This window comes from Rosa chinensis, chromosome 7, assembly GCF_002994745.2.
Source record: "Rosa chinensis cultivar Old Blush chromosome 7, RchiOBHm-V2, whole genome shotgun sequence".
Classification (NCBI taxonomy): domain Eukaryota; kingdom Viridiplantae; phylum Streptophyta; class Magnoliopsida; order Rosales; family Rosaceae; genus Rosa; species Rosa chinensis.
Window position 1 is genome coordinate 32,198,852 of NC_037094.1, and position 25,705 is coordinate 32,224,556.

Sequence of the window (25,705 nt, forward strand, 5' to 3'; positions counted from 1 at the left end):
TCCTCTGCAATAGAACATGGCAGTCATGGCTCTTTATACCTAACAACTTTCATCTTCTACACTTCGTGCTATATTAGCTGCATAGCTATCTGGAAATGTAACTGAGATAAAGAATTCACAAATATCTTTACACTGAGCTGGTGTGAGTACATATTCAGCTACAGGAAAATCAATCTCATTCCCCCTCTTTGTGATCCACAAATCTTTCTTAATTTTCATATTTCTCAAATCTAACTTGGCCTTGTAAGTGTCCTTCGATTTTCCGTCTATATGCAGAAGCGTCCCGACAATGTTATCACATATATTCTTCTCTATATGCATCACATCTAGATTATGTCTGAGCTTTAACTTAGACCAGTACTCCAGCTAAAAAAAATAAAGAAGCTTTTTTTAGTCCAGTTTAATTCATTTGCATTCCTCTTCCTCCTTATATCCTTATTTTTAGGATGTTTACCAGGCCTGCTTGGTCTAATGTCTTCAAATTGAGCAAGTATATCATCCCCAGATAACTCTTTAGGTGGAGGCCTCATCTCTCTCTTCCCATCAAACGTGTCTTTATCAGTATCTTTTCGCCATGGATGGTTTATGGACAAAGAGCAACGATGTCCAATATATCCAATCTTGTTTGTCAGCTTCTTGTGTGGTGTGTGTTTATTGCAAATTGGTCATGCTAAGAAACCTTTTGTGCTCCAACCAGATAAGTTTGCATAGGCTGGAAAATCATTTATTGTCCACATCACAGTTGCACGTAGATTAAATAAAGACTCAGTCATCTTATTATAGGTTTCAACCCCTTTTTCCCACAACTCCTTCAGCTCATCAATCAATGGACTAAGAAACACATCCAGGTCCCGACCTAGGCCTCGTGGTCCAGGGATTAACAAAGTCAGCAGAGAGAAAGGTTTTTTCATGCATATCCATGGAGGCAAGTTATAAGGAATAATACCCATAGGTCATGTACTATAAGATGTACTCATGTTTCCGAATGGATTAAACCAGTCACTAGCAAGGCCTAATCTGACATTACGTGGGTCTGCAGCAAAGTCAGGATACATTTTGTCAAATTCTTTCCAAGCAACAGAATCTGCCGGATGTCTCAACTTTCCCTCTTCATCACGACATTTTTCTTTATGCCACCTCACATCTCTTGCAGTGTGTCTCGACATGAATAATCTCTTTAACCTCGGCACTAATGGGAAATACCGCAACACTTTATGAGGAACCTTCTTTTTCTTCTGACCTTCATTGTTAAGAGCTTCGGGAGGAAAAGCTTGCTGTATAGGGGCAGATATCTAGTGTCTGATCCTAACCCTAGATATGCTGCGACGGAGACTGGGTTTATCCACCTATAAAACCTTAGCCAACGTCGAGCCTACCATGACGGCTGCTCCATCATCAGAGCTGGTAGGAGGCCCATGATCTCCTCCTAGACTGAAATTGATTCACTAAGAGCCTGTGTTGAATCGCTAACGCCATCGAAGTTTGAGATGCCCAGAGCAGATTTTTCCAAAAAATAGGGGCGGGCCATCAACCACCCAAAAATTGGAGGAAAAACCTCACCTTTTGCTCCCTTATAGATCTATAAACGATTATGATAGCCCTAGATTGAGGCCATGGTTCCCATGAAAGTTTTGTGGTTCACCCTTTTCCTCCCAATCTCTGACAAGAGATGACCAACATAATGGTGATTGGAGATTGTGGCGGCACTGACAGGACCAAATGAGGTTTTCCCCTTCTTGAAAATGGCATGTGTGGATGCAAGGTGGGTAGAGACTTCATCGACCATGGTTGATACGCGTGGATGCTGAGACTCACTGCAGCTTCACTAGTCCACCATATAATTAAACAATTATAGGTGGCTATGTAGCAATAGTTAAAAAGTGCAAACAAGTCGGTAGGTTTCTGTCGGCTTTGGTTCACATGTTGCTGCATTTCAATCTTTAGCGATATGTTTCTAACTTCATGCTCTGGAACCCATGTGCATAACTAACTGCAGATTAAAACCAATGACAACCAATTCAGTGATAGTGAAGGACTCCTAAGGCATCATCACGAAGCTTATAAACAATCTCCATTGGAGCCGTAGGGAGCCAGCAAAGAGAAGGACATGCCAATCCCAAATTCGCCAAGCAATCTACCACTGAGTTGGCTTCCCTATGAATATGATTGCAATGAAATTGCATCAATTTGAGACGAGATAAACAATTGCGCCAATGAACACGCAGAGGCCAAGGGGGAATGAAGTTAGATGACTTCAACCCTTCAATCACACCCATAGAATCACTCTTTAACCAGAGAGTATGCCAACCAAATTGAAAAGCAAACTCCACTCCAATAATCACTGCCATTAACTCCGAATAAAAAGCATTCTGGAAACCCAAGTTCTGACAATAGCCTCCAATATAACGCCCACCAGAGACTCTAAAAATGTCACCACATGCAGCCACCCCAGGATTCCCTTTAGCAAGGCCATCAGTATTGAGCTTAATCCAGGAGTGAGTCTGAGAAAGTCACCTAACCATATGAGGGAGTCGCACTTGTTGAATAATCGGCTGAACTCCGAAATCCTTAAGAATATTTACATCCAGCAATCCTTTCGAACCACCTGGAAAATATGGTGTAGAAAAACGAACCCAAAATTTAATTGAACAGAGAACATGCCAGAGAGAGGGCTACTTATTTTCAAAGACCAGCTTGTTCCGCACCTTCCAAATCTGCATCAGACCAAATAGACCCGCTGCTAACCAGATATTAGCTAATTGAGAAGAAAATTTCTTTCCAATAAAAGAAGACCAGAAGTCATCGAACGACCCATGAGAAGGAAAAGAAGTACCAAAACAACAAGCTAACCACTACCAAATATGCTGGGCAAAGGAACAATTGAAAAAGAGATGCACTGAATCTTCCACACACCCTGAAAAGCACAAAGGGACATTTCAAAGCAAGGGTAACCCCACGGCGCTGGAGTTGCAAATCCGTGGGTAACCTATCATAGAAAAGCCTCCAAGCTAATAATGAATACCGGGGAGGAATAAATGATTTCCAAATGCTAGTAACCCTAGCTATTTTTCTTTTGAGCATAGTTAAATAAATAAGCATATGAATACATAAGCATAACCTCATTATATGAAAAACTATCAATTGCCACATCAAATAATTAAGTTCACAATCTAAATTAATTAGTAGGTACCTAATTATCAGGTCCTTTACCTCATAATACATATATATATACATATATATATATATATATATATATTTTAGGGGAACGAAAGACTGATCCATTGATATAAAATCATACGACCTCACTCGGTCAAGCATGAAGGGTACAAACACCCCTCATATTACAATCATTGCTCAAGTAGTGCACTGACTGCACATAAAAAATGACTACTAGCCTAGACTACTACTGCGCCTTGAACTCTAAGAAGATACAACACCAAAAAAATCAGTACATCCGCCTAAGACCTTCTGACAGGACCCGACCCAGGAATCACCCCAATTACCTGGATACGAGCCTGCGGGGCCCACGTTAAGCGAAATCCTACCGAAAATTTGGCAGAACCTCCCCTAAATGTGGGCTACCCAAAAATTTCACAAACCTGGATATGATTACAACATTAACTTCTACTCAACCTACGATATCATATTTACCATCCAAGCACATATATTACATCCGGAAAGTTCAAATCCCAACATAATCCTCCGTAAGCGACAACATCCATCACACTTAAAAGAAAAGGTTTATCAGAGCAACACTAAACTAAGCCGATATCATACAAGGTAGGTTAAGTAATAACCTACGGACAAAAACGGAAGCGCTGATTCCAAAGTCCTTGAGCCTGGACGCAATCTCTGCTAATCTGAAATCTGGGCATTTGAAAACGAAGGGCCCAGGGGAAAACATATAAAATCCATTAGAGTGAGTGGACAAAACCGAACAAGAATCAAACAATTTATGGTATGCTTTCCCATTTCTCTTTCCAACAAAACAAACATGCAGCTAGACTTCATAAAAGTTTCCAACTCACTCTTTTTCCAAGAAACTCTTTCGATGACTAGGAAGGATTGCTTCCTAGGCATCTCATGCCATCGGGGAGGGACTGCCACCCGATGACGCACCAGAAGGGACTGCCAACCGGAATAGGAGGCGGTGGTTAGATGGGACTGCCAACTAGCCACAAGTAGTAGACGGGACTGCCGACTAACTACCTCATGTCATCTGGAAGGGACTGCCAACCAGATGATGCATCGGATGGGACTGCCAACCGAGCTGTAGTCTGGACGGGACTGCCGACCAGACTATTACCTAGAAGGGACTGCCAACTAGGTAAGATACGCATGCGCCAAAACTGGCCTCCTTGTCAACGGTTTCCTTTTTAAATCCTTTACTTTCCACAAGTCACATTTACTCGAATAACAATCCATTTCAAAATTTAATACCATGCTGCATGCATTATTTAAATAAAGTAAAGGTCCACTCACAAGTGAGTCCCGCAGCTGACCCTGCTGCCTGCATGTGTCCTCCTCGCTCGAGGGCTCAGTACGTCCTATCACAATAGAATAGGATATAATTAACCATATAATGGAATACTCTCAAAAACAACTCATTCCCCTCGGAATAAGCATCCGTTATTTACAAATTGTTATAAAACTCCCATCCTTTAATTTGGGATTAAATTCTATCATTCCTTTACAACCTCGATGCCCTCCAACTCATAACCACTCAATCGATTCTTAAATCGATTCCTTAACAAATTTTTAATTCACTTCCTTCAACACAATTTACCACCAATTTATAAAATAAATCCTTTTCCAACAATTCCACATTCTTTCTTAATTTTTCTCCTTTGCAAAAAAAAAATCACAATTTCAACTCTAACAATCTCAAATTCTCTCTACTTCCTAACAAATAATTCATAATAGCCCTTTACCAAGAGTTTTCACCCAACACTACAAACATGACAAATCCATCAACCATGTTCAACATCACAAACCAAAGAAAACTCAATATCCAACAAACCTCAAGTTTAACACAAACTCAAAGATTAAATTCAATTCCAATCAACCTATTTATTCCAAAATCAACTTCATAAACCACACAACTATCTCTATACTTGCAACAGCCACCAAAAACAAGCAGAAAAGTCGAAATTCAAACCCAAAAATATCAAGAACTCGACAGCACTATTCACGCTACTGTTCACGTCTCCAAACACCCTCAAATCTTCCTCCACCGGCCAACACAAGCTGCAATAGTTAGATATGATCATCAACAACAACCCAGCAACCCAAAACTTCAAAGAAATCCGGCGGAAATAAAAATTGAATCGGAGCCAAATTCCGATTTCTCCCCTTTTTGCAATTCTCCTCAAATCTATAAAACCGAAGCTACCCAAGGTGAAATACTTACATGGCTAGAAGGAGAAGGAAGAGAGGATCACGCCGTGCCCAACGATGCGTCCTGAGGTGGCCGGACGGCGACGAATTCGCCGGAGGAAGTGCGGCAGCGAAAAAAAGAGAGGGGGGGGGGGGGGGGGGAAGACTCGGGTTCGTCCCGTGCTCTCTCTTCCTTTCTTTTTTTTTTTTGATTCTTTTTAACTTTCTCTCTCCTCCCATCTGATTTTAACCCCTCCTTTCCACATATAGTAGCTCACAAAAAAAGAAAATCATGCCAAAAATAGAAATTTCTATTTTTGGTCATAACTTTTCCGATATAAATCCAATTTAAACAAACTACGTGTCCACGAACTCGATTTTTCGTATTCTACGACAATCTCAAATAAATTTTCTAATTTACCGAACTAAAGAAAAAGTCACTCCTCGATCAACCACAGTAAAAAGTAACTAGTAAAGACTTTAAGGTACGGGGCATTACACCTTCATGGTGTACATCATTACTGATCCTTGGGCACATTGTAATGTCCTAGAGAAACAAGGTATACAAGGCCAAGGCCCACTGCACCAACCCGTAAAAGAGGGAGCCTTATTAGACAAAAAGAAATAACAAAAAAAAATGACGTTGGGCCCAAAGCAAAGCCTAGACCCAAAAGCACTCAAACCCTAGCCAACTCCAAGCTGCAGCAGCCACCCCGGTTACAACTTACAAGACTCTAGCCACGGCTACCTCATAATATATTTTAACCAGAAGAAAACATCAGAAATGCAACCGATCCCTCACGAAATAATTAGGATATTGTAAATTAAATTAGTAGGAGGTTTCTAATAATTAAGTCCTCTCTCAAAATGTATTTGAAGAAAACGTTAGAAAATGCAACAGATCACCCACGAAATAAATGAAGCCTAAATACAACCAAGGCCTCAGAACACCAACCAGTAAAGCACAAAGCCAACCAGCAAAACAAAACAACGCAAAAGACAGCCAATACTCTCTGAATAAGTTAAAATGCTGCATTAATTTGACTTCAAACCTTCTAATGGTATCTCCCCTAACGTGTGGGGCGTGACTTTAGCTAAAAGAAAGTTATCAACATCAAGCATCACCACATGGACAACCTATTGTGTTTTTACATTAGAATTGATCATTTAACTCAAAATCAATCCACAAATAGGTAAAGAGAAAGAATGTATTATTTTGTAAGGATTACCACTTCGACAATGTGGTTTACTCTCAACAAATTAAGCATCCAGAGAGGCAGATTGGGGCGAACGTAGGCTATTAGTTCTCTGTCCAATTTTCTAGTAAGGCAGGAAAGAGCTTCTCATATTATGTGTTGAAAGGTGAGGAAGACAAAATGTTGAAAGAAATTACTCAAAATAAGTTGTACAAGACGAAAAAAAAGTTAAAAAAGTAAGAGAAAGTATGTTACGATTATGTATTTATCCGAGTGCATCTTAAACTTTTAATCTTAATCATATATATCTTAATGAAGAGGAACCTTTTGAATCCGACAGTGATTGCACCGACAAGTTGGGCTGACCCTTTTTACAAAAATTGTAAAATAGGACTAGTATAAATGGGAAGAGATTGCTCAAAATCGTTTAGTCTAATGACATAAGTCTCTCATAAGTGTGATGTCGTAAGTTCGATTCACAATAAATTAATTGTTATATATGAGTTATTTATTTGATAAAAAATTGGAAGAGGGCAATAATATTGAATTTTGAACCCAACTCATGTAAAAACAATACAATTTCCTATAGAAAATTGGAGATGATCGAAGTAAGGAAAAAATAGAAAAAAAGATGAAACCTATAGAGCTGAAGGATAGTTACAAAATGTATCATTCTTTATACAAAGAAACAACCTCTCGTATGCCAATGCCATCTTCCTCGCAGTGAACATGGAACTCGCGTACTCTCTACACGCTTTCCCTCGTTGACTCATCCTTTTCGACCCTTCTTTCACAGCCAACTCCAAAGCCTCCAGCAACGACGCGACGTTCGGAGCAAACATAAACCCGAACTCATCGTCGACGACAATGCTTCCTTTAATACTCGGAAACCTCGAGGCCATCACCGGCTTCCCACTCATCATCGCCTCCATGAGGGTCAGGTCAAGACCTTGCGGCCTAAGGGTCGGGTTCACAAAGACATCTATGGCATTGTAGAAGGCATGTAGTTTAGAAGGATTCATAGAGCCGAGAACAAGTACACGAGGACCTAAATCCTTGTAACGCTGCTCCCATGGTCCAGAACCGGCCACAATCAGATACACATTTGGATGTTTGGCTATGAGTTCAGAGAAAGCTTCATACAGAATCGGATGGCCTTTGTCCTTGACTAACCTACCCGCCACTCCAAACACCAAGCTAGCATTTTGGGGTATTCCTATTCCACCTCTAAATTCTTCCCCGAGCTTCGAATCCACACCGAAATCTTCTTCGTTGACACCGTTGAGTATGACATGGACTCTCTGGTTCGGAATTTGGTACACGTCCCTAAGCATTTCTCCACAACTGTCGCTAATAGCTACGTGATGGGCGTAGTTATGGAAGAACCTGATCTCGTTGAGGACTTTTGGGACTACTCCTTGTAAACTTTTGTTGAAGGCCGGGTCTATTGGCTCGCCTTGCTTACGTGTCAGGTCCTGGAAGATGTTGGAGTGCAAGCTCTCGAGGGCTATGCCGTGCCAGGAGACGGCGAGGTTGGGGAGGCGGCGAGCTAGCCAATGAGGAAGCGCCACGCTTTCGGAGTGTACCACGTCGAACTTCTGTTTCTGGTCTTCTTCCAGGAACTGCTCGTAGGCCTTGTTGTACCTCCAGTAGCCGGGGTCGCCCTCGTGGAAGTGAAGGTAGGGCGGGGAGGAGGTAGGACTGAGGTTGAGGTGTTGTTGACTCATAAGCTCTTGCGTTTTGACTGGGGAGGTGAAGACGTGGACTTGGTGGCCGAGGAGAGAGAGAGCGGTGTGGAGAGTGTGAGCGTGGCGCTCCATGCCGCCGGGGGTGGTGGAGATGGGCCATTTCCGAGAGAAGACGGCTATTTTGAGGGTGGTTGGGGGATTGGGGCGGCGTTGGAGGAAGGGGAGGCGGTTCCAGGAGAACTCGGCGGCACGGAGGTCACCGGAGAAGGGGGGGTTGTTGAGGTGGGTGGAGAGAGAAGTGCAGATAGAAGAGGTGGTGGAGGTGTGGAGGAGAAAGAGGACGGGGATGGTGAAGAGGACGATGAAGAAGAGGGTGGTGCAAAGATTTGATTGGGAAGAGGAAACGGGTTTCTTGGGTTTGATGATGGAGGCCATGTTTAGCCGTTTTTGTTTGGGAATGGGAATAAAATGGAGAAAAATTAATGATGATTAAGGTGTTTGTGCTAGATGTTTGGTTTTGCTGTTTGGAATTTTATAAATTTGGTTGTGGTGGAAAAAGTGGGGAGGGTGCCCACGCACTGAAGCAAGTGAGTGCTTTGGGCTGGAATTTTCTTTGAGTGCGTTTCTCACGCTCTTTTTGAGAGAAAGAATATTCATGTGCCGTGGCATGAATTTAGTGACGTCTTTAAGGCTTGTGGTATTTCCAATGATCGTTAAAGCCTCTGATCAAACTACAATCAACAGTTTTACCGCTTTCAGATACCAAATAAGACCTATGCTAGATGTGTCGTATGTTCGTTTTTGCTGGCTAGGTGAAATTGGTTACAATTCCAAGAAAATTTTAGTTTTTGTTGGAGATGTACTCGGTACTGACAGATTGAGACATCATGTTAACCAAAACGCAATAAGTCATTAATTGTTGAACGCACACGTTTAATTGATAAATTTACTGTAAACAACACACTCTTGTGGTGCAATTCTTAATCTCCATGTTTCAAGGATTAGAGAACGCAATCGAAGAAGAAAAAAGTCGAGATGGATTTGGTTTTCAAACCCATAATTGATGATGAGTCGATAGGGTTCTTTTGAAGTTTAAGTCAATTATGGATTAGATGATGATGCTTGCAGGAGCTACTAGTTTGGTGTGGTTTTGGACGCCACGACAATTCGATAAGAATATCTAATATCACACATGCACATAAAAAATCAATTTCTATGTGTGTTTATTGACAATTAGCTTGATTGTTTAGCTAGACTTAACAGTAGACTCGATACAGTTCTAATTTTGACCGTGTTCAGCTTAAATTTAGATAATACTACTTGACAGCTGATGCCTTCACTCGGCTGGGTTAAGCTAGGCAATCGAACCGGTAACAAATAAATTAACTTGAGGTATAACCCTTTGATGGATTTATGGTAGTTTAAAATAAACGCATGAGCCTGTTGCCTTTGACTTTGACTTTAAGTAGACGCATCTGCATATTATGATACTCAAGGATTTATAATTTTGTTAATATTATATCATATTCTTAATTCTTCAATAAAACATTAAAATAAAATGAAGAGTCTCACTAAATGTTGCATTAAATAACCAAAATTCTTCTTAAAATACTACAATAAGGTAAGCAAAATATTGTATTCACAAAAAATAATATTAAATATTTATAAGAACAGATTATTAACGGATCGGACAAACCTAAATAAGTATTTGATCCGTTAAATAAATGGATTAATGGATCCGGACTATTATCGGATTAACGGATCAAATTTTCAATTCAAGTTCATCCAATAACAATAGATCATGACTGGATAAGGATCAAAGTTTGTTCCATTGATAGGTCCAAATATTGCCAAAAAAAAAAAAACTACTAGCCAAAGAAATGAGAGAATCCACGGTCAACCTAAATGTCAATATTTTCAGTTAAAACAACATTTTTTTTCATGCTAAAAAAATCCACTCATTTATTATAAACTCTTGGGTTTCGGTTACAAACCAAAAAAAAAAAAGAACTCTTGGGTTTCGGTTTTCTTGAGTTTAATTTGCTTCTGATTTGTGTCGTTATGATCTATTGGTTTCCTTAGTCCTCAGTCTATCTTACCCATAATTTTCTTTTTTAAAAATGAAATGCATTGAATCAATTAGTGATTACAATCACGTACAATGACATCCCTTATAATTTCGGGAGCAACAACAAACCATGCTTGACTCTCATGTGAATTCAAGGCATAATTTGTGCGCAAGTATGTGAGTTATTTTATTAGCTTCATGTGGAGTATGGAGCACTTTAAACTCTAGATTCCTGCTCAAAATCTCTTGAAGTCAATAATACGTGAAAAAAATTGAGTCTGCAATTTCAATACGCCATACTTAAGTTTTTTTAATTATATTTTATACGCGTTTTACTAACTATGCTTTGTAATATCAACTCTCCATAGTGTACTCTGATCATGAAAAGTCCTGGGGGAACATGGGCTATGTGATAACACTCCTCAGGGCTTACTAGAAATATGCGAGTGGTATCAAATGGTGGGCCAATAAGACCCAAGAGAGGAATTTTGAACAACTCCCCCTGTAAAACCCGAAATCCATGTGCCATATTGTCTCGTGCGGTGGTGTAGTGACATCTTTCAAAGCTCCATAGTTTTTACGAATATTATAGGGCGGTTCTGTAAAGAAAAGAAAATCTGAACCATATCAAAATAGAATTAGTTAAAATTCTTACTCAAATCAAGGCTTAGATGCTGTTGTCTCTTCCTAATTTGGAAGATGGAATCTGATTGCAGATCAGATTCCATCTTCCAAATTAGGAAGAGACAACAAGAAACCTCTATAGCAAAGAACATGTGGCAAAGATCCCCAACATGTAGCATTTTATAACCAAGTTAAAATCTTTACTCCTAAGCACCAAATTCTAATCATCATCTCATTTACAGAACAAACAAACACAAATTCTGTAGATGAGTTGTGGCCTGTTGATTAGTTAGTCTAACTAACACCATGGAGGTCACGGGTTCAAATCTCACTGACATTAGAGAGGTTGGGTGGGGATTTTTTTTTTTGGTCAAATAACTCATTCATTATATGAAACATATATTACAAAGGTAATACATAGACAATAGAAGTCCTAGGCCCAAAGACCTAATAGACAAATCCATAACTACACTGATACTAAATGACAAGCCGAAGCCCAAAAGCCCAAAATACCAGAAAACCCTAGATCTAAAACCACAATCTTCACTACAACACAGGTTGGCCACCATAGTAGTACTCACAACCAAATCAGCTCCGATAGATTCTTGACTTCCTGAGGCCAAATAACTCTCCACCATCATTCTCCACACTGAAATTGCAAGCACAGGAAGAACAACAAGAACAAACAAAGAACTTAGTAAAGGTAGTTGTGGAGGTGGAAACCACTAGCAGCACAACACCACTGGTCCGGCTATGTCCACAAGCTTCGGTGGTTTGCTGGTACTGCTGCAATCTTCAGATGTGAAGTTAAGTGAACAAATCCCTGTCAAGACTTCAAGGATTGAATGTAAAGATGAGGTTGTGGAAAAAGAGAAAATTTGGATGAAAGATGAGAGGGTGAGGTGTATGAGATGGAGGAGGATGGGAGGTGTGGTAGTAGATCTGAAAATCTGATGAGAAATTGGGCTAAAACAAGGAGACAGAGAATGAAAAAGAGACATCAAAACTGAGACCAAGCTCAGAAAAACTCACCACAAAAGGGTGGAGATCGACACACCACAGAGGGTGGAGAAACTGGGGAGCTGCCGACTCTCAAAACGGCAGAGGAGAGAGGACAACGTAGGTTGGGTGGAGAGTTACATTGTTGTTCCGAATAAAATAAAATTTAAAAAAACAAATAAACACAAATTCTAATCAGCATCTCTTTTACCCAGTTTCGTTGAGGCCACAAAAACAAAAACGATGAGAAGCCGAAGAAGAAGCCCCATTGAAGGGCCTTTGCCTTTTCTCCTGAAGAACCCTAAACAGGATGAGAGAGCGAGAGAGAGCTTAGAGTTTGATAAGTTAAAGAAAATGGGATGGCCTAAACCCCTAAACGGCTAAACGCCATGAGCATCTTTGGGTTTCAGATTCTGCTGAGTGACCACTGTCACGTGACTTTAATGTCATTTTTATTTATTGATTTATTTTTTTGTAATACTCTGATGTCATTTTTGTACCTCATGACTTACTATTCACTTTGTGATGTAGGCCTCATCATTTGGCCCACGAATCAATAGGAGGCCTGCAAGGCCCGATAGGTAAAAGCCCGGTAGGGGCTGCATCTAAGCCCACAAAAGGCTTGGCCTCGGTGAGTAGAGAGCCGGATTTGATTTAGGGGTTTCAAGCCCGGCCCGTAAAATCCTGTAAGTTAATATATGAATTAATTTCAGTTTACCCCCCTGAGGTTTGGGGGTGTCATCATTTCACACCCTCTACTTTCAATTTTGAATTTTTACCCCCTAAACTTTTCAATTTCAATCAACCATGTCCAATTTCTCTTATTCCGTCCAAAGTCAACGTTAACTTTGACTTTTGAGGGGTAAAATGGTCTTTTCAAGATAAAAAAATATATAAAAAAATATATTTTTTCGTTTTTTTTTTCTGTTTCTTTTTTTTTTTTTTTTTTTCTATTTCTTCATTTTTTTTTGTCTTCAACCTATACACCAAAAGTTATAATAGATTTATAAAAACAAAAAAAATATTCTAGGGGGTTGAAAGCCGCTTGCTGGTCTACGATATTTGTGATATATCTCCGATAAAGTGAAGAATTTTAGGATATATCCCCAATAAAGTGAAGAAATATCTGTAAAAAATAATTTTACACTTTATCTAGAAATAAATATCTGTAAAAAAATAATTTTACACACTCGCTGGTCTACGATATTTGTGATATATCTCTGATAAAGTGAAGAATTTTAGGATTCCCTAATAAAGTGAAGAAATATCTGTAAAAAATTATTTTACACTTTATCTGTAAATAAATATCAGTATATTCCCAATAAAGTGAAGAAATATCTGTGTAAAATCATTTTTGGTCTACGATATTTGTGATATATCTCCAATAAAGTGAAAAAATTTAGGATATATCCCCAATAAAGTGAACCAATATATGTAAAAATGATTTTACAATTTATCTGTAAATATCTGTATATCCCCAATAAAGTGAAGAAATATCTGTGTAAAATCATTTTTTACAGATATTTATTTACAGATAGTGTAAAATTATTTTTTACAGATATTTCTTCACTTTATCAGAGATATATCACAAATATCGTAGACCAGCGAGTGTGTAAAATCATTTTTTACAGATATTTATTTCTAGATAAAGTGTAAAATTATTTTTTACATATATTTCTTCACTTTATTGGGGATATATCCTAAAATTCTTCACTTTATCGGAGATATATCACAAATATCGTAGACCAGCAAGCGGCTTTCAACCACCTAGAGTATTTTTTTTGTTTTTATAAACCTATTATAACTTTTGGTGTATAGGTTGAAGACAAAAAAAAATGAAGAAATAGAAAGAAAAAAAAAAAAAAAAACGAAGAAACAGAAGAAAAAAAAACAGAAAAAAAATTATTTTTTATATATTTTTTATCTTGAAAAGACTATTTTACCCCTCAAAAGTCAAAGTTAACGTTGACTTTGGACGGAATAGGAGAAATTGGACACGGTTGATTGAAATTGGAAAGTTTAGGGGGTAAAAATTCAAAATTAAAAGTAGAAGGGGTGAAATGATGACACCCCCAAACCTCAGGGGGGTAAACTGAAATTAATCCTTAATATATATTGCCTAGTGTAAGAGTTGAGCCTTTTTCCCTATTGAAAAAGGTAAGAGGTTCGAGTCACGTAGACCCCCTCCTTTCCATTAGATGATTTGGAGAGCAAATGCACTCAAGGGATCAAAATGCCCTTGAAAGATAATTATTTAATGGTGAGGTAAGAGCAAATGCATTAAAGGGATCAAAATGTCCTTGCCTAAACTTGAGTTATGAAAACACAAAAATCTAATACTAGATTATGAAATTAAAAATGACCTACATACTTCCGCCCCGGTTTGGGTGGGGGGGGGGGGTCATTTGTGATTAATCCTTACAAAAAAAAATACTTTACCACTTTTAATAATTGGAGGACAATCCTTAGGGATTTGTGCACTTTTGTCGAAACACAAATCTACCTCTTTCAGTTGTGTACGTTGCAGAGGCATCACACTTTAGCCCTGGATTAAATCCGATCGAGCTGACAATGGCGATCATCAAATGATCGGGCATGACCCATTTATCTAGAAAGTGATTATTATCTCGAAACCACTTTTCTACTTAATTGTCTAATCACAATTCATATGCTTTGTCAAAGTTAAGGGAAGCGGTTTTAAATTCATGAATGGTACATGTTTCGTACTTATTGTATTCATGTTCACAAAAGAATTCATTCACCGTCCCTTGTACATAACATTTCCAAAATAATGCAAGTTGACTTCGTTCCAAAGTCGATAACTATTAAGAAGAAAAATTGGTGAGAAATGCATAATGAAAAAAGGGAAACAAATGAAAAGAAACAGAAAGCAAAATGAAAAGAAAATAATAAACTACCTGTAAGGATTTAAAAGGACAAAAAGGTTTAGGTTCCTCACAGAATACGATAGGTTTATATCTGTGTATACCACTAGGATTGGCTAGGTCTAAGGGTCATCATTTGGCTCGCGGGCCTAAAAGCTCATGGGCGCCCGCCCGGCCCGGTCAGCAGAAAAGCCCATCTCGGCCCTGCCCAATGGGCACGAGGCAGGGCTAGGGCGGAGGGTTCAAAGCCCAGGCCCGGCCCGCGGCCCGGCCCGTTATATGCCCATTAAAGCCCGCCCGATAGCCCATTCAATTTTTGTATTAATATATTTTTATGTAGTTATATTGAACTAATTATTGCATTAGGCCATATGTTTTTTTAATTTTGTATTTTATTTTGTTCAATAATTAACATATCATCATTTTTTCATAGGTTTTTGTATTTTTTTTAACAAAATAATATGACATATAAATATAATGGGCTCGGCCCTGCCCACCCAAAAAAGCCCGGCCTGGCCCGGCCCTAAAAAGCCCGTAAGGCCCTGGACCCATAGGCGGCCCTGGGCCTTGATTTTTAAGAGAAGCCCGGCCTTGCCCGGCCCGAGCCCATTAATTTTGGGCAGGGCAGGGCCATTGACAACCCCTAGCTGGGTCTATGGATGTTGTGTTAACAGGTCATAAACCGTGAAGAGTGAAATGCGCGCGCGGTTCACTGGCGGAGCTATCTATCGCTTTTAGAACTTGAAATACAACTTGTAATGTTTGGTTGTATGGCTTTCCCGCTCCACTTAATGGGGGAAAGAAACATAGTAAGAAGAAAAATGAAAATATTGTTTGTGCTTCAATGTGATTGACTGAAGTGATCAAGGAAATAGAGTAATGTTAATATTTATAGGCGTTTTCTCCCCCAACAATGAAGCAAATGAAGGAATAGAATGCTTGGAAAAAGAGGACGGAGGGAAAACTCAGTGTGAAAGTGAAGAAGGGAGTGTTGCGTTTACGTCTGTTGAGATTTAATAATATTTATAGGCGTTGTTGGTGAAATAAAGGCCTTGCATGCCTGTATAACTTACCTAAATATTGTTATTTGGTTAAACTAGCCAGCTCACTTATGCGATGCTGCGGGTTTGTGATTTTTTTTTTCCTGAATTTTATACACATAGAATAGTAATCACAATCTAAGAAATGTTAACCAAATATGTTATTATTTTACATATTATAAAAACTGATATTTTAACCAGACTCAAACAATATGAGCTGGAGTTGTTATTTTAAGCAAGCTTCTGTATTTACATTTTTCCGAAAGAGGGATATCTTTGGTTAGAATGTCATTTATACAAATTACAGATACATAATTAAAAACGAAAGAATTTATTCATCATGAAAAGCGGATAGTTGATTTTGAATTTAATCCACAATATGCTAAAGAGCTCACTTTTGTCAGTAAGCCACTCTGGAATGTCACGAACAATTCATACATCATCCTTCAGGTAATCAATGAAATGATCAACATCAAAGATACCTTCAAATTTTCTACAGATTTTTTCAAACTTTAATGAATTCTAAAGCAGTACACCATTAAAGAACAAACATAAAGGCATAGTTATAGAGTGATTCTTTTTTGATAAATCTAAGCACAGGCAAATGGCTTATTAAAAAATATATATAAAAGGTTGCAATCAGAGCATGACAAATCACACTTTTAAAATTAGAACTCGCATTTATTTTCTAATGCTATGTGTATCTGCAAACTAATTTGGTAACCATAACTAACATATTGTAGCAAGCTGATAAAACAACAAACTTGCTGCCACAGATAAATTGCAAATCACAAAGCAAGTTTGGAATTTTTTGAATTGGATGGTGTTAACTACCTCAGTCCTGTAAACTACCTCCTCATTTATTGCAGAAAACATGACTTCAGTATTGTTCACATGGACAGAAACTGAGATGACACATAAGAGTCTAGTGAGTAGGTTACATGTGAATGGTGCATGTAAAGCAGCAACTCAACCAGAAAGCAAGCAATTCTGATACTACAAACAGAAGTTCCTTGAAAAGTGATAGAAACTATCTAGATTCGATCAATATAAATGTCGATGAATGAATAGGTTCAAGTGGTCAACCATATTTCATCTGTAAGAGTATATAACATTCCAATATGGTTCAAAATGGCTTGACATATCAGGCAACGGATAATCCTATATCAACATGGCATAGGCTAATACCTTGCACTAACATAGTGAGAGTGCATTGTTAAGCACAACCAAGCTGATCACGTTATGATAGAAACTACAGATTCTTATGCCATTGTACTCCATCCCTTTTCTGAATATTCCCACCTATGAATCTAAGATACCATAAATGATAGTAAATTAGTAATACAATGAAAATGAACATGTTTTCTTCAAAATTGACATAGCAAAAGTTCATATTCTGAAATCTAATCTGTAAATATCACAACAGTTTTGTCTGGGGACGGAAGACTTGCATGATCGTTGACATTTTAAGTAAATGTCACAATTCATGTGTTTCTGAAATAGGGAAAACCAAAGACTGAAAAATGTGGGACAAAGCTGTGAAGCAACACAGCTAAGATTAAAATAGACGCATGAACATGTTGCCTTTGACTTAGAAGACTTTAAGTAGACGCATCAGCATATCGAATTTGACTTAGAGCCCCCGTCACATTACACTCAGCCAGGTTTTTAGGTGATTTCTGATGCACGTTATTGATTTGAATCCATGCATGTTAATATGACTTCCTTTTCAATTGCTTACTTTATGCTCCATTTTCTTAATTTGTTTTAGTCAACCATGCATATAATTAAGCAAAGGGTAGCTCTGATATATAGGTTCTTTGGGAATGAGGAAGTTGGGATACCTTTGCTTTCCCGTTGTCAAAGTCAATATGTATGCATGACTATGACTATGAGAATGATATCCGCCACTTCATCATATGCTATATGTATATTGGTAATACCAATAATATTTCTAGATGATATCAACATTGTGGCTCTTATACGTTAAGATATTGTTTACAGATTCATATGTACATATGTCAGCTACAAAGGACTAGCTAACTAAAATCTAGTCTTATGATAATTCTTTTTGGAGAATGAATGAATGAAATGGTTTTTTAAATATGACCACAATTATCAATGTCAGAGTATCACATAGATCAAAACTTTTTTTTTTTTTTGAGTGGAAGGCGTCAATAGAACCAACACACACAACCATGCAGTGTATCCCAGCATAGTCAGACTAATCACTGCACCGCAGACGCACGAACCATTAAGTGTTTTAACTAACCCAGGTCCCTCAAATCTGCTGGCCACGGGATGGAGCTGGGATTCGAACTTTAAATCTGAAGGTTCCAGACTAGGCAGCTCGACCAACACACCACACCACGTGGTTACATAGATCAAAACTTAAATCCTCATAAGAAAAATATGTCTTGTCTTCAATAAATAAAGCACTCTTTTTTTTTTGGTCTGGAATAAAAAAAACTTAATTATGAGAAAACAAGAAGAAAAAAAAAATCTTATCAAAACAATGTATCCTACTCCACCAACCTGGACACTCACATAACCCTACCCCTACCTAGTGCGGACACAATTGCGATACAATGCAAGAAGTTATTTGGACTCTAATGTAGTTTGCTTAGGGTGATTATTAGGTTTGCTAATTATCAAACCGACCGAATACCAACATATATACGTTTTAAGTTTGGTAAACCAACTTTTTAGTAATCGAAATTAATAAAACTAAAATAAAAAATTACTAACAAAATTGGTTTGGTTATGGTAAATATCGAATTTACCGATTACCTAATTAATATTACCTATATATCTTCTAGTTTTCAATACGCACATACTAAGAAATATTAGCAAAGAACTCATTTTACTCAAATTAAAAAGTGGTTTTCATTAGATATCTAAATTTGATATTTGGACCTCTCATATTTTTTTTTAAGAGACAAAAGTCTCTTATTTCATTCATCTTAAGCCAAAATGGCCATTACATACCCTTCCACTGCCATTAGACAGAACAAGAAGATATGTTAATATCCACAGTTGTACATACAAATAGGTCACTCATTGAACAATACTCACAGAAAACAAGAGATTGAATCTTCTTTCGGTACTACTGTAGAAGATTTGTTAGGGAAAAAAAAAGTGCATAGCTTTCTAAAAGGTTTAGAGAATTATTAAAAGTAAACTAAGCTACCTCCAATTCATTTTTTTGAATACCTAAAAAGGCAAGTATATTTGCTATATTTTATCAAAACACCCTTAAACAATTAAATATGTATTTTCAATAATTTATCGTTTTTTTTCCTATTATTTCTTTTTTTATTTTTTACTTTTTTTTTTCATCTCCATCAATTCAACCATGAAGAATTCTAATTAGAGCAATAGGTCTTCATCTTCTTCGTCAAGGGTGGTACCATATATAGTTAGTTCTCTTAACTATGTATACAAGCTGATCAATGAGTCTATGACGGAACAATTTGGTAAGATTGTAAAGGAAGGGACTTAATAGAAGGAAACATACTCAATTTATAGAAGAAAATAAAGGAAATTAATTCAAAATTTGAAGGCAGCTGGTGGACTTCGCTTTTAACTACCATACAAAATTATAAATGACCATTGATTTAAGAAAATCCTATATTGGGATAAACCCATTCTCATTCCCAGATTTACTCTTGTATTAGATTTTGGGGGGCCATTATAAGAAATTAAGAATTTTGTTTAATTGATTGTCGGGTAATTCCCAACTCATTATAAGAATGAGTTGACAAAATTTGCTTATTGTTTAAGGACATCTAATTCTTGTGTCTGGCCCAAACTGCTGTTACTTGTCCAAGTTGTAACAGGGTTAGTCTTACAGATATCTTCGGAGATATCCTAATCATTGTACGATTCAATTTTCTTACAAGACTAATATACTCTGTTGTAATCCTCTATATAAATAGGTCCCTATTATCAATGAAAGGCACTACTCATTCTCTCCCAATTTCAGTTTTCCTAAAACACGTTATCAGCACGAAGCCCTAACCCTGAAACCCTAAAATCATAACCTTCAAACCCTAGCCACCTCCGCTACACACCTTGATGCCCTCGATCCTAAGAGTCCAGAACCGATGCGGAACCATAGTAATAGGCTGGAAAACACCCGAACAGGCCATTGGAAAGATTGAACCTGCCGAGTTAGCCTGGCTTGGTTAGCCTTGCTAGCGTAGAGCCTCATCTGTCTCCGCGCGCACCCCTGCACCTCCTGCCAAGCATGTTAGCCTAGCTTCAGGCTGCCGTTAGCCTCGCTCACCAGCGCATTAGCCTCGCTAGGACCTGCAGCCCTACAACACCCCCGCGTCACCTGCCGAAGCGGATAACCTCACCTCAACACAAATAGCCTCGCTAGCCTGCCTGCTAGCCTCACTAGCCTCCCTGCTAGCCTTGCCCATGCACACAGTAGCCTTTACTCAAGCCTGCACACCCTCGGAGCCCCTGCGCAGCACCCTCGCACAACTTAGGCACCCCTCCTGCATAGCACCCTCGCTGCCCAGTAGCCTCTGCCTGCCTGCCCACTCATGTAGGCACGCACAGCAGCCAACGTTAGTCTCGTTGCCGGCCACGCCTAGCCAAGCTTCGGCCAGATGCGACCAGACTCGACCAGCAGCCTGCCGGCCATGTTCTAGCCACCTCCGACCACCAACAGCAACCAACGACAACATGCCACTTTTTCCGGCCACTTTTCCGTTGACTTTTCAAGGTAAAATTTTATAAAAGTTCCCGCTTTCAGTACTTTCAATTTCCTTTTTTTTTGTTTTTTCTCAGGGACTTGCAATCTCCCTTCTTTTACCCCCATTTCTTCTTTCATGGGGAAAAAAAAAGCTGAACTGTGGGGGTTCGTGCTATCTCCAAGCTTGGAGCTTGTTGAGATCTCCAAACTTAGAGTTTGTTGAGAATATATGACCGACCACATACACATCATTGTTTTGATCTAATCCAATACCTCTTGGAATTGAATTTCTTCAGAGCGATTATGCTTAGAAATTCCTAATTTCTTGTGGGCAATAACACTAAAAATTTCTATTGTTTTCGTGGTAACTTTTTCCACTCCGAAACTAATCATTTTCTTGTTCCTTTTCAGGATGAATAACCTGAGCAAACTGGACTTTTCTCTATTAGGAACAACTGGCTCTGGATATCACAAGTGGGTTCGTGATGTCGCTAGCATCTCAAGGCCCAAGAAATCTTGGAAACGATCCTGGAGCCTAGCCCGAACATGCTAACTGTTGAGTAAGCTCAAGCTTTGGAAGCAAATAGTGCAGACTTGGAGGCAAATAAGGCGAAAGCCATCATTCTAATGACTTGCCATATGGATGATTCGCTCTAGTATGAGTATCTGAATGAAAAAGACCACAGAAGGCTGTGAGTCTCACTTAAAGAACGCTTTGGCACCATCCATGACTCTGTACTTCTTGACCTAGAAGTGAGATGACATGGCCTCCACTTCTATGTTTTCAAGACAGTTCTTGATTACAACTCAGAAGCATTTCGCATTAAATCCTTGATGGGATTCTATGGTAAAACGATCACAGATGCGATGATGATTGAGAGCACTCTCTCTACTTTCCTCGTCTCTGCTTTGATAGTTGCTAAGAACTATCAGATCAATGTTACTATAGGATGGATCACAAGGTTCATGAGCTCATTGGAGCCATAAATGTCTTTGAAAAGCATGACAACATCCTTGTGAAAAACTGTAATTTGAGACCCGTGGGAATAGAGATTATTCCGGAGTCCAATTATAGTCGCGCCCCAAAGGGCGGGCGCCAAGAGCGAAACCTTAATCCTAGGGATACTTCTGGATGTTTTGTTCCATATAATAGCTCTATTTGGGAAGGTAACCACCGAAATAGGCGAACACGGAACTGAAGAGGTCAACGTGGAAAGAGAGAGGGAGGCAATGCCTTTGGCCATGTTGGTGGGACCACCAACACTAAGTGCCATCCTAATGATGCTTGCTTTCAAATTGCCTCAATCATGGGAGTCTGAGCAAAGAGATGTATGTTCTCGATGTAGAGCAATCGGTCATTGGGCACACATTTATAAAGCTCATGAGGATATTGTCACCGCATACAAAACATATTATGAAGTAAGAAAAGCTCGCTATGTGGAATAAGAAGATCAAGAAGGTGATCTCGAGTTAAGGGTTGATGGATTCAAATCTGTCTGGGACCAATAGATCGCCGATTTTGTTTAAGTCTTTATTTTTCCAAGAGATATAATATGACAATTGCTACAGTATTATTAGTGGATGCCATTGGTTAAGTTTTTCTTCAACTAGGCTCATCCAAAGTGAGTGTGATGTCTAGGAAGGTTTTGAGATCAGTGGTACTTAGGCAAGCTTTGCTCCACCTACATCTCTCCAATCACCTGGTCATATTAATTTTGGAGTTACCGAAAGAAGTTAAACAACTATCTTTGTTTTGCATTAGCTAATTTCGGATTAGATTTTCTTTTGGTCAAAGAAACAATGATGTATATCATTGGCTTATGAATAAAATTTCGAGTCCTTTTTATTATGACTCCATTTCAATTCTGAGCTTTTGAGGAATGAAGCCTAGAGAACTTCAATGTCTTACGGATAGTGCGACTACGCACATCATACACCGCTATAGGCAGTCATTCTTAGAGATGTTGCCTACCCATCAAGTTTAATTCTAGGACATGGAATCGCCCAAATTCCTCTTACTAAATGGCACCTTAATTACTGTCACAAAAAAACTCTTTACGCTCATAGGACAAGTTGAACCCTATTGAGTTGTTCGAGCCAAAGGATTCCATGCGAAAATGCATGTAGATAACAAAAAAAAGTTCCTTTGAATTTCCTCTAATGATTGCGAATAAAGGCGCATCTTAGAGAAACTTATGTGTCTCTCTGGTGAACTTTATGTCACCACTATTCAAGTAATTAAATCCAATAAAGTTATGAGAGAAGATCTCTTCAATTTAGACACATATTGGCTTTGTCACGACATAATAGGTCATCCTAGTCCAGATATGATGATCCGTATACTAAAGACTTCACACGGACATCCATTCTTTTGAGCGAAATGAAGCAAGAATCAAAGGTTGATTCCTGAACTGAGTGTGACCGCTGCCGCTGCCGCTGCCGCTGCCATCGTCCACCACCAGCCTAGGGCTGGTGATGTCCCTATCCATGACGCCATGTATGGCGTCCATCATAGTGATGTCACCCCAGGTGATGCTGCAATCACCAAACTTTGCTTCCAATAGCGTTTAAGACGCTTAGGCCCAACTAAAATCCTCCTTGGTTGCTTCTAAGGCCTCTCGCTCATTCTACATAACTTGTTCCTCCTGAAAATTAGTACTTAGACTATCCTATACAAAGGATACGATAATACCCATTCTGTTCTTACATAGAATCCAAGGAGATTCTATGGACTGATTCAACCAACTTTCGGATGTTTAAATATTTCATGATGTTGGTTGACATGCAAACACACTGGTTACTTGTTGTGCCATTATCCACTTCTAATGTTGCTTATGCTACATTCCTAGCACAAATTATCTGGTGATGAGCTCATTCTCCGGATCATCACATTCAGTCAATTGGACTTGACAATACTAGAGAGTTTACATCAAAGGCTTTCGATGATTATTGCATTGGGACTGCTGTTGGACATCATATTCCCATGTACACACCTAAATGGTCTCACAGAAACGACTACGATGATAGCCTAGACATTGGTAATGTGCATGAATCTCCATATATCCCCTTGCGGTGATGCAATATCGCATGCAGTTATGCTAAATAGTCTACGACCCACTACCACTCAATCTATCTTTGCGTCATAACTAGTGACTGGGTACTAGTATCTCGTACTTACACATATTTGAGTGCGCCATATTGTGCCACGCAACACATGAAGATGGGTCTTCACAGACGAATGGATATATATCTTGGATATGAAGCTCCAACAATCATCCGCCACTTAATGCTCTTGCTAGGCGCTCTTTTTACAGCTAGATTTGTGGATTGTCACTTTGATATATGAGACAGTCTTTCCATTGTTAGGGGGAGATAAGAACACGGATGTTCAGCAGGAACCACAAGAATTGTCGTAATTTGTTCCCACTACGTCTCATCTCGATCTCCGCTAAAGTGATGATATCACATATATCTACTGTAAATATGTCTACAAGTACTAACGTCCCTAGAAGTGGACGTAGCGCCACTGTGTACGCTATAGAGGGTGGCACTCTGGCGTTACAGGCTATGGCCCCAGTTAGGATGCGTGGGAGGCCCGTGAGTTCGAACGATACTTTGGCATAATCCAATTATTTGATCATCGACACTCAAAAATCAATCTCATGAGAATGTTCCTGATTAGGGTTATAGTTAGGGGTCATCTCAATCTCAAAACCTATTCTTGAGGATATAGAACTCTCTGAAAATTACACTAGCGTACATGAGACGTGGGATAGAAACTCCATCATGATTGATGATGTATTCGGGCATTTCATTGCGCATGAGTTTGAAGAGTCTGATGATATCGAACCACGCTCCATTGATGAATGAATGCCAACGTAGAGAAAATTGGCCTACATGGAAAGATGAGATCTAGGTTAAGTTGGATTCTCTAACGAAGAGTAAGGTATTTTCAGGCTTGTGATGCCGACACCTCCTAACATAAAACCTATTATGGGTCTTCGTTAGAAAGCGTAATAAGAAATAGAGATGGTAATCTCGCCTTATGGTGCAAGGCTTCCCACAAAAATGCTCTGGAATCGACTACGAGGAGACATATTCTCTCGTAATGGATATCATTGCACTCCACTACCCTATTAGTTTCGTAGTTTTCGAATAACTGAACATGCAGCTTACAAATGTGGTCACTACGTATATCTATGGGAATCTAGATATGGAATATACATGAAGGTTTATGGTAAACTTCATTTACCCAAGTCAAGTGGCTCTAGGCCACGGAGCGCATTTGCAAAGAGGTTGAAACGCTCACTAAATGACTACTTGATTGGGAAAGGATATGCCGCGTGTTTCCATGACAAGTTCCAGATTCTATTACGGTTTATATTGGTGACATGATCTTCATTGGAAGCCCTTAAAGAGTTAAGGGAAACCGCTGAACACTTGGAATCTGAGTTTGAGATGAAAGACCTTGGGAAAACACGGTTTTGTCTCAGTTTAGAACTTGAGCACCATGAAGATGGTATCCTGATTCATCAATCAACTTATACCCAAAAGATGCTTAGGCGTTTCAATACTGACAAAGTTAAGCCTTCAAGCACCCTAATGGTCGTCCATGGTATTGATCCAAAGAAGGATCCATTTCATCCCAAGGATGATGACTAAGATGTGCTAGAGGCAGAAGTGCCCTACTTGAGTACAATAGGTGCATTATTGTACTTTGCTCAATGCATAAAACCGAACATCTCATGTGCAGTGAACTTGTTAGCTAGATATACCTCTGTACCAACGTGACGCCATTAGACTACTGTAAAAGATATCTTTCGATACTTGAGAAGTATGATTGATATGGGCTTGTTCTATCCCTACAAAGAGATGATGGATTCGAACCCATCACACACTAGGAACACTGCCAACACTGGCCTGCGTCCTCTATCCCCATCTCAAAACGACATTAATGTTTTGGAAGGTTTTGCTGATTTTGGGTATCTCTCTGACCCACATAAAGGTCGTTCCCAAACTGGTTAAGTGTTCACCATAGGAAGACCGTGATACCTTGGAGGTCAACAAAACAGACCCTAATCGCTATATGTTCAAACAATACAAAGATTAGTGCTCTTCACGAAG

General features: G+C 39.0%; 1 protein-coding gene across 1 annotated transcript; it reads right to left on the reverse strand.

Annotated features, from left to right (window-relative positions):
• Positions 1–7,109: 7,109 nt before the first annotated feature.
• LOC112178715 (phosphatidylinositol N-acetylglucosaminyltransferase gpi3 subunit) lies at positions 7,110–8,775 on the reverse strand. The gene has a single exon (XM_024316907.2). It carries the CDS (start codon positions 8,693–8,695, stop codon positions 7,211–7,213), a length of 1,485 nt encoding a protein of 494 aa, XP_024172675.1. The 5' UTR covers positions 8,696–8,775; the 3' UTR covers positions 7,110–7,210.
• Between the last annotated feature and the right edge of the window lie 16,930 nt (positions 8,776–25,705).

Coding starts and splice junctions, on each gene's coding strand:
- LOC112178715 (XM_024316907.2), bottom strand. CDS start 8,695: ATGGCCTCCATCATCAAACCCAAGAAACCCGTTTCCTCTTCCCAATCA.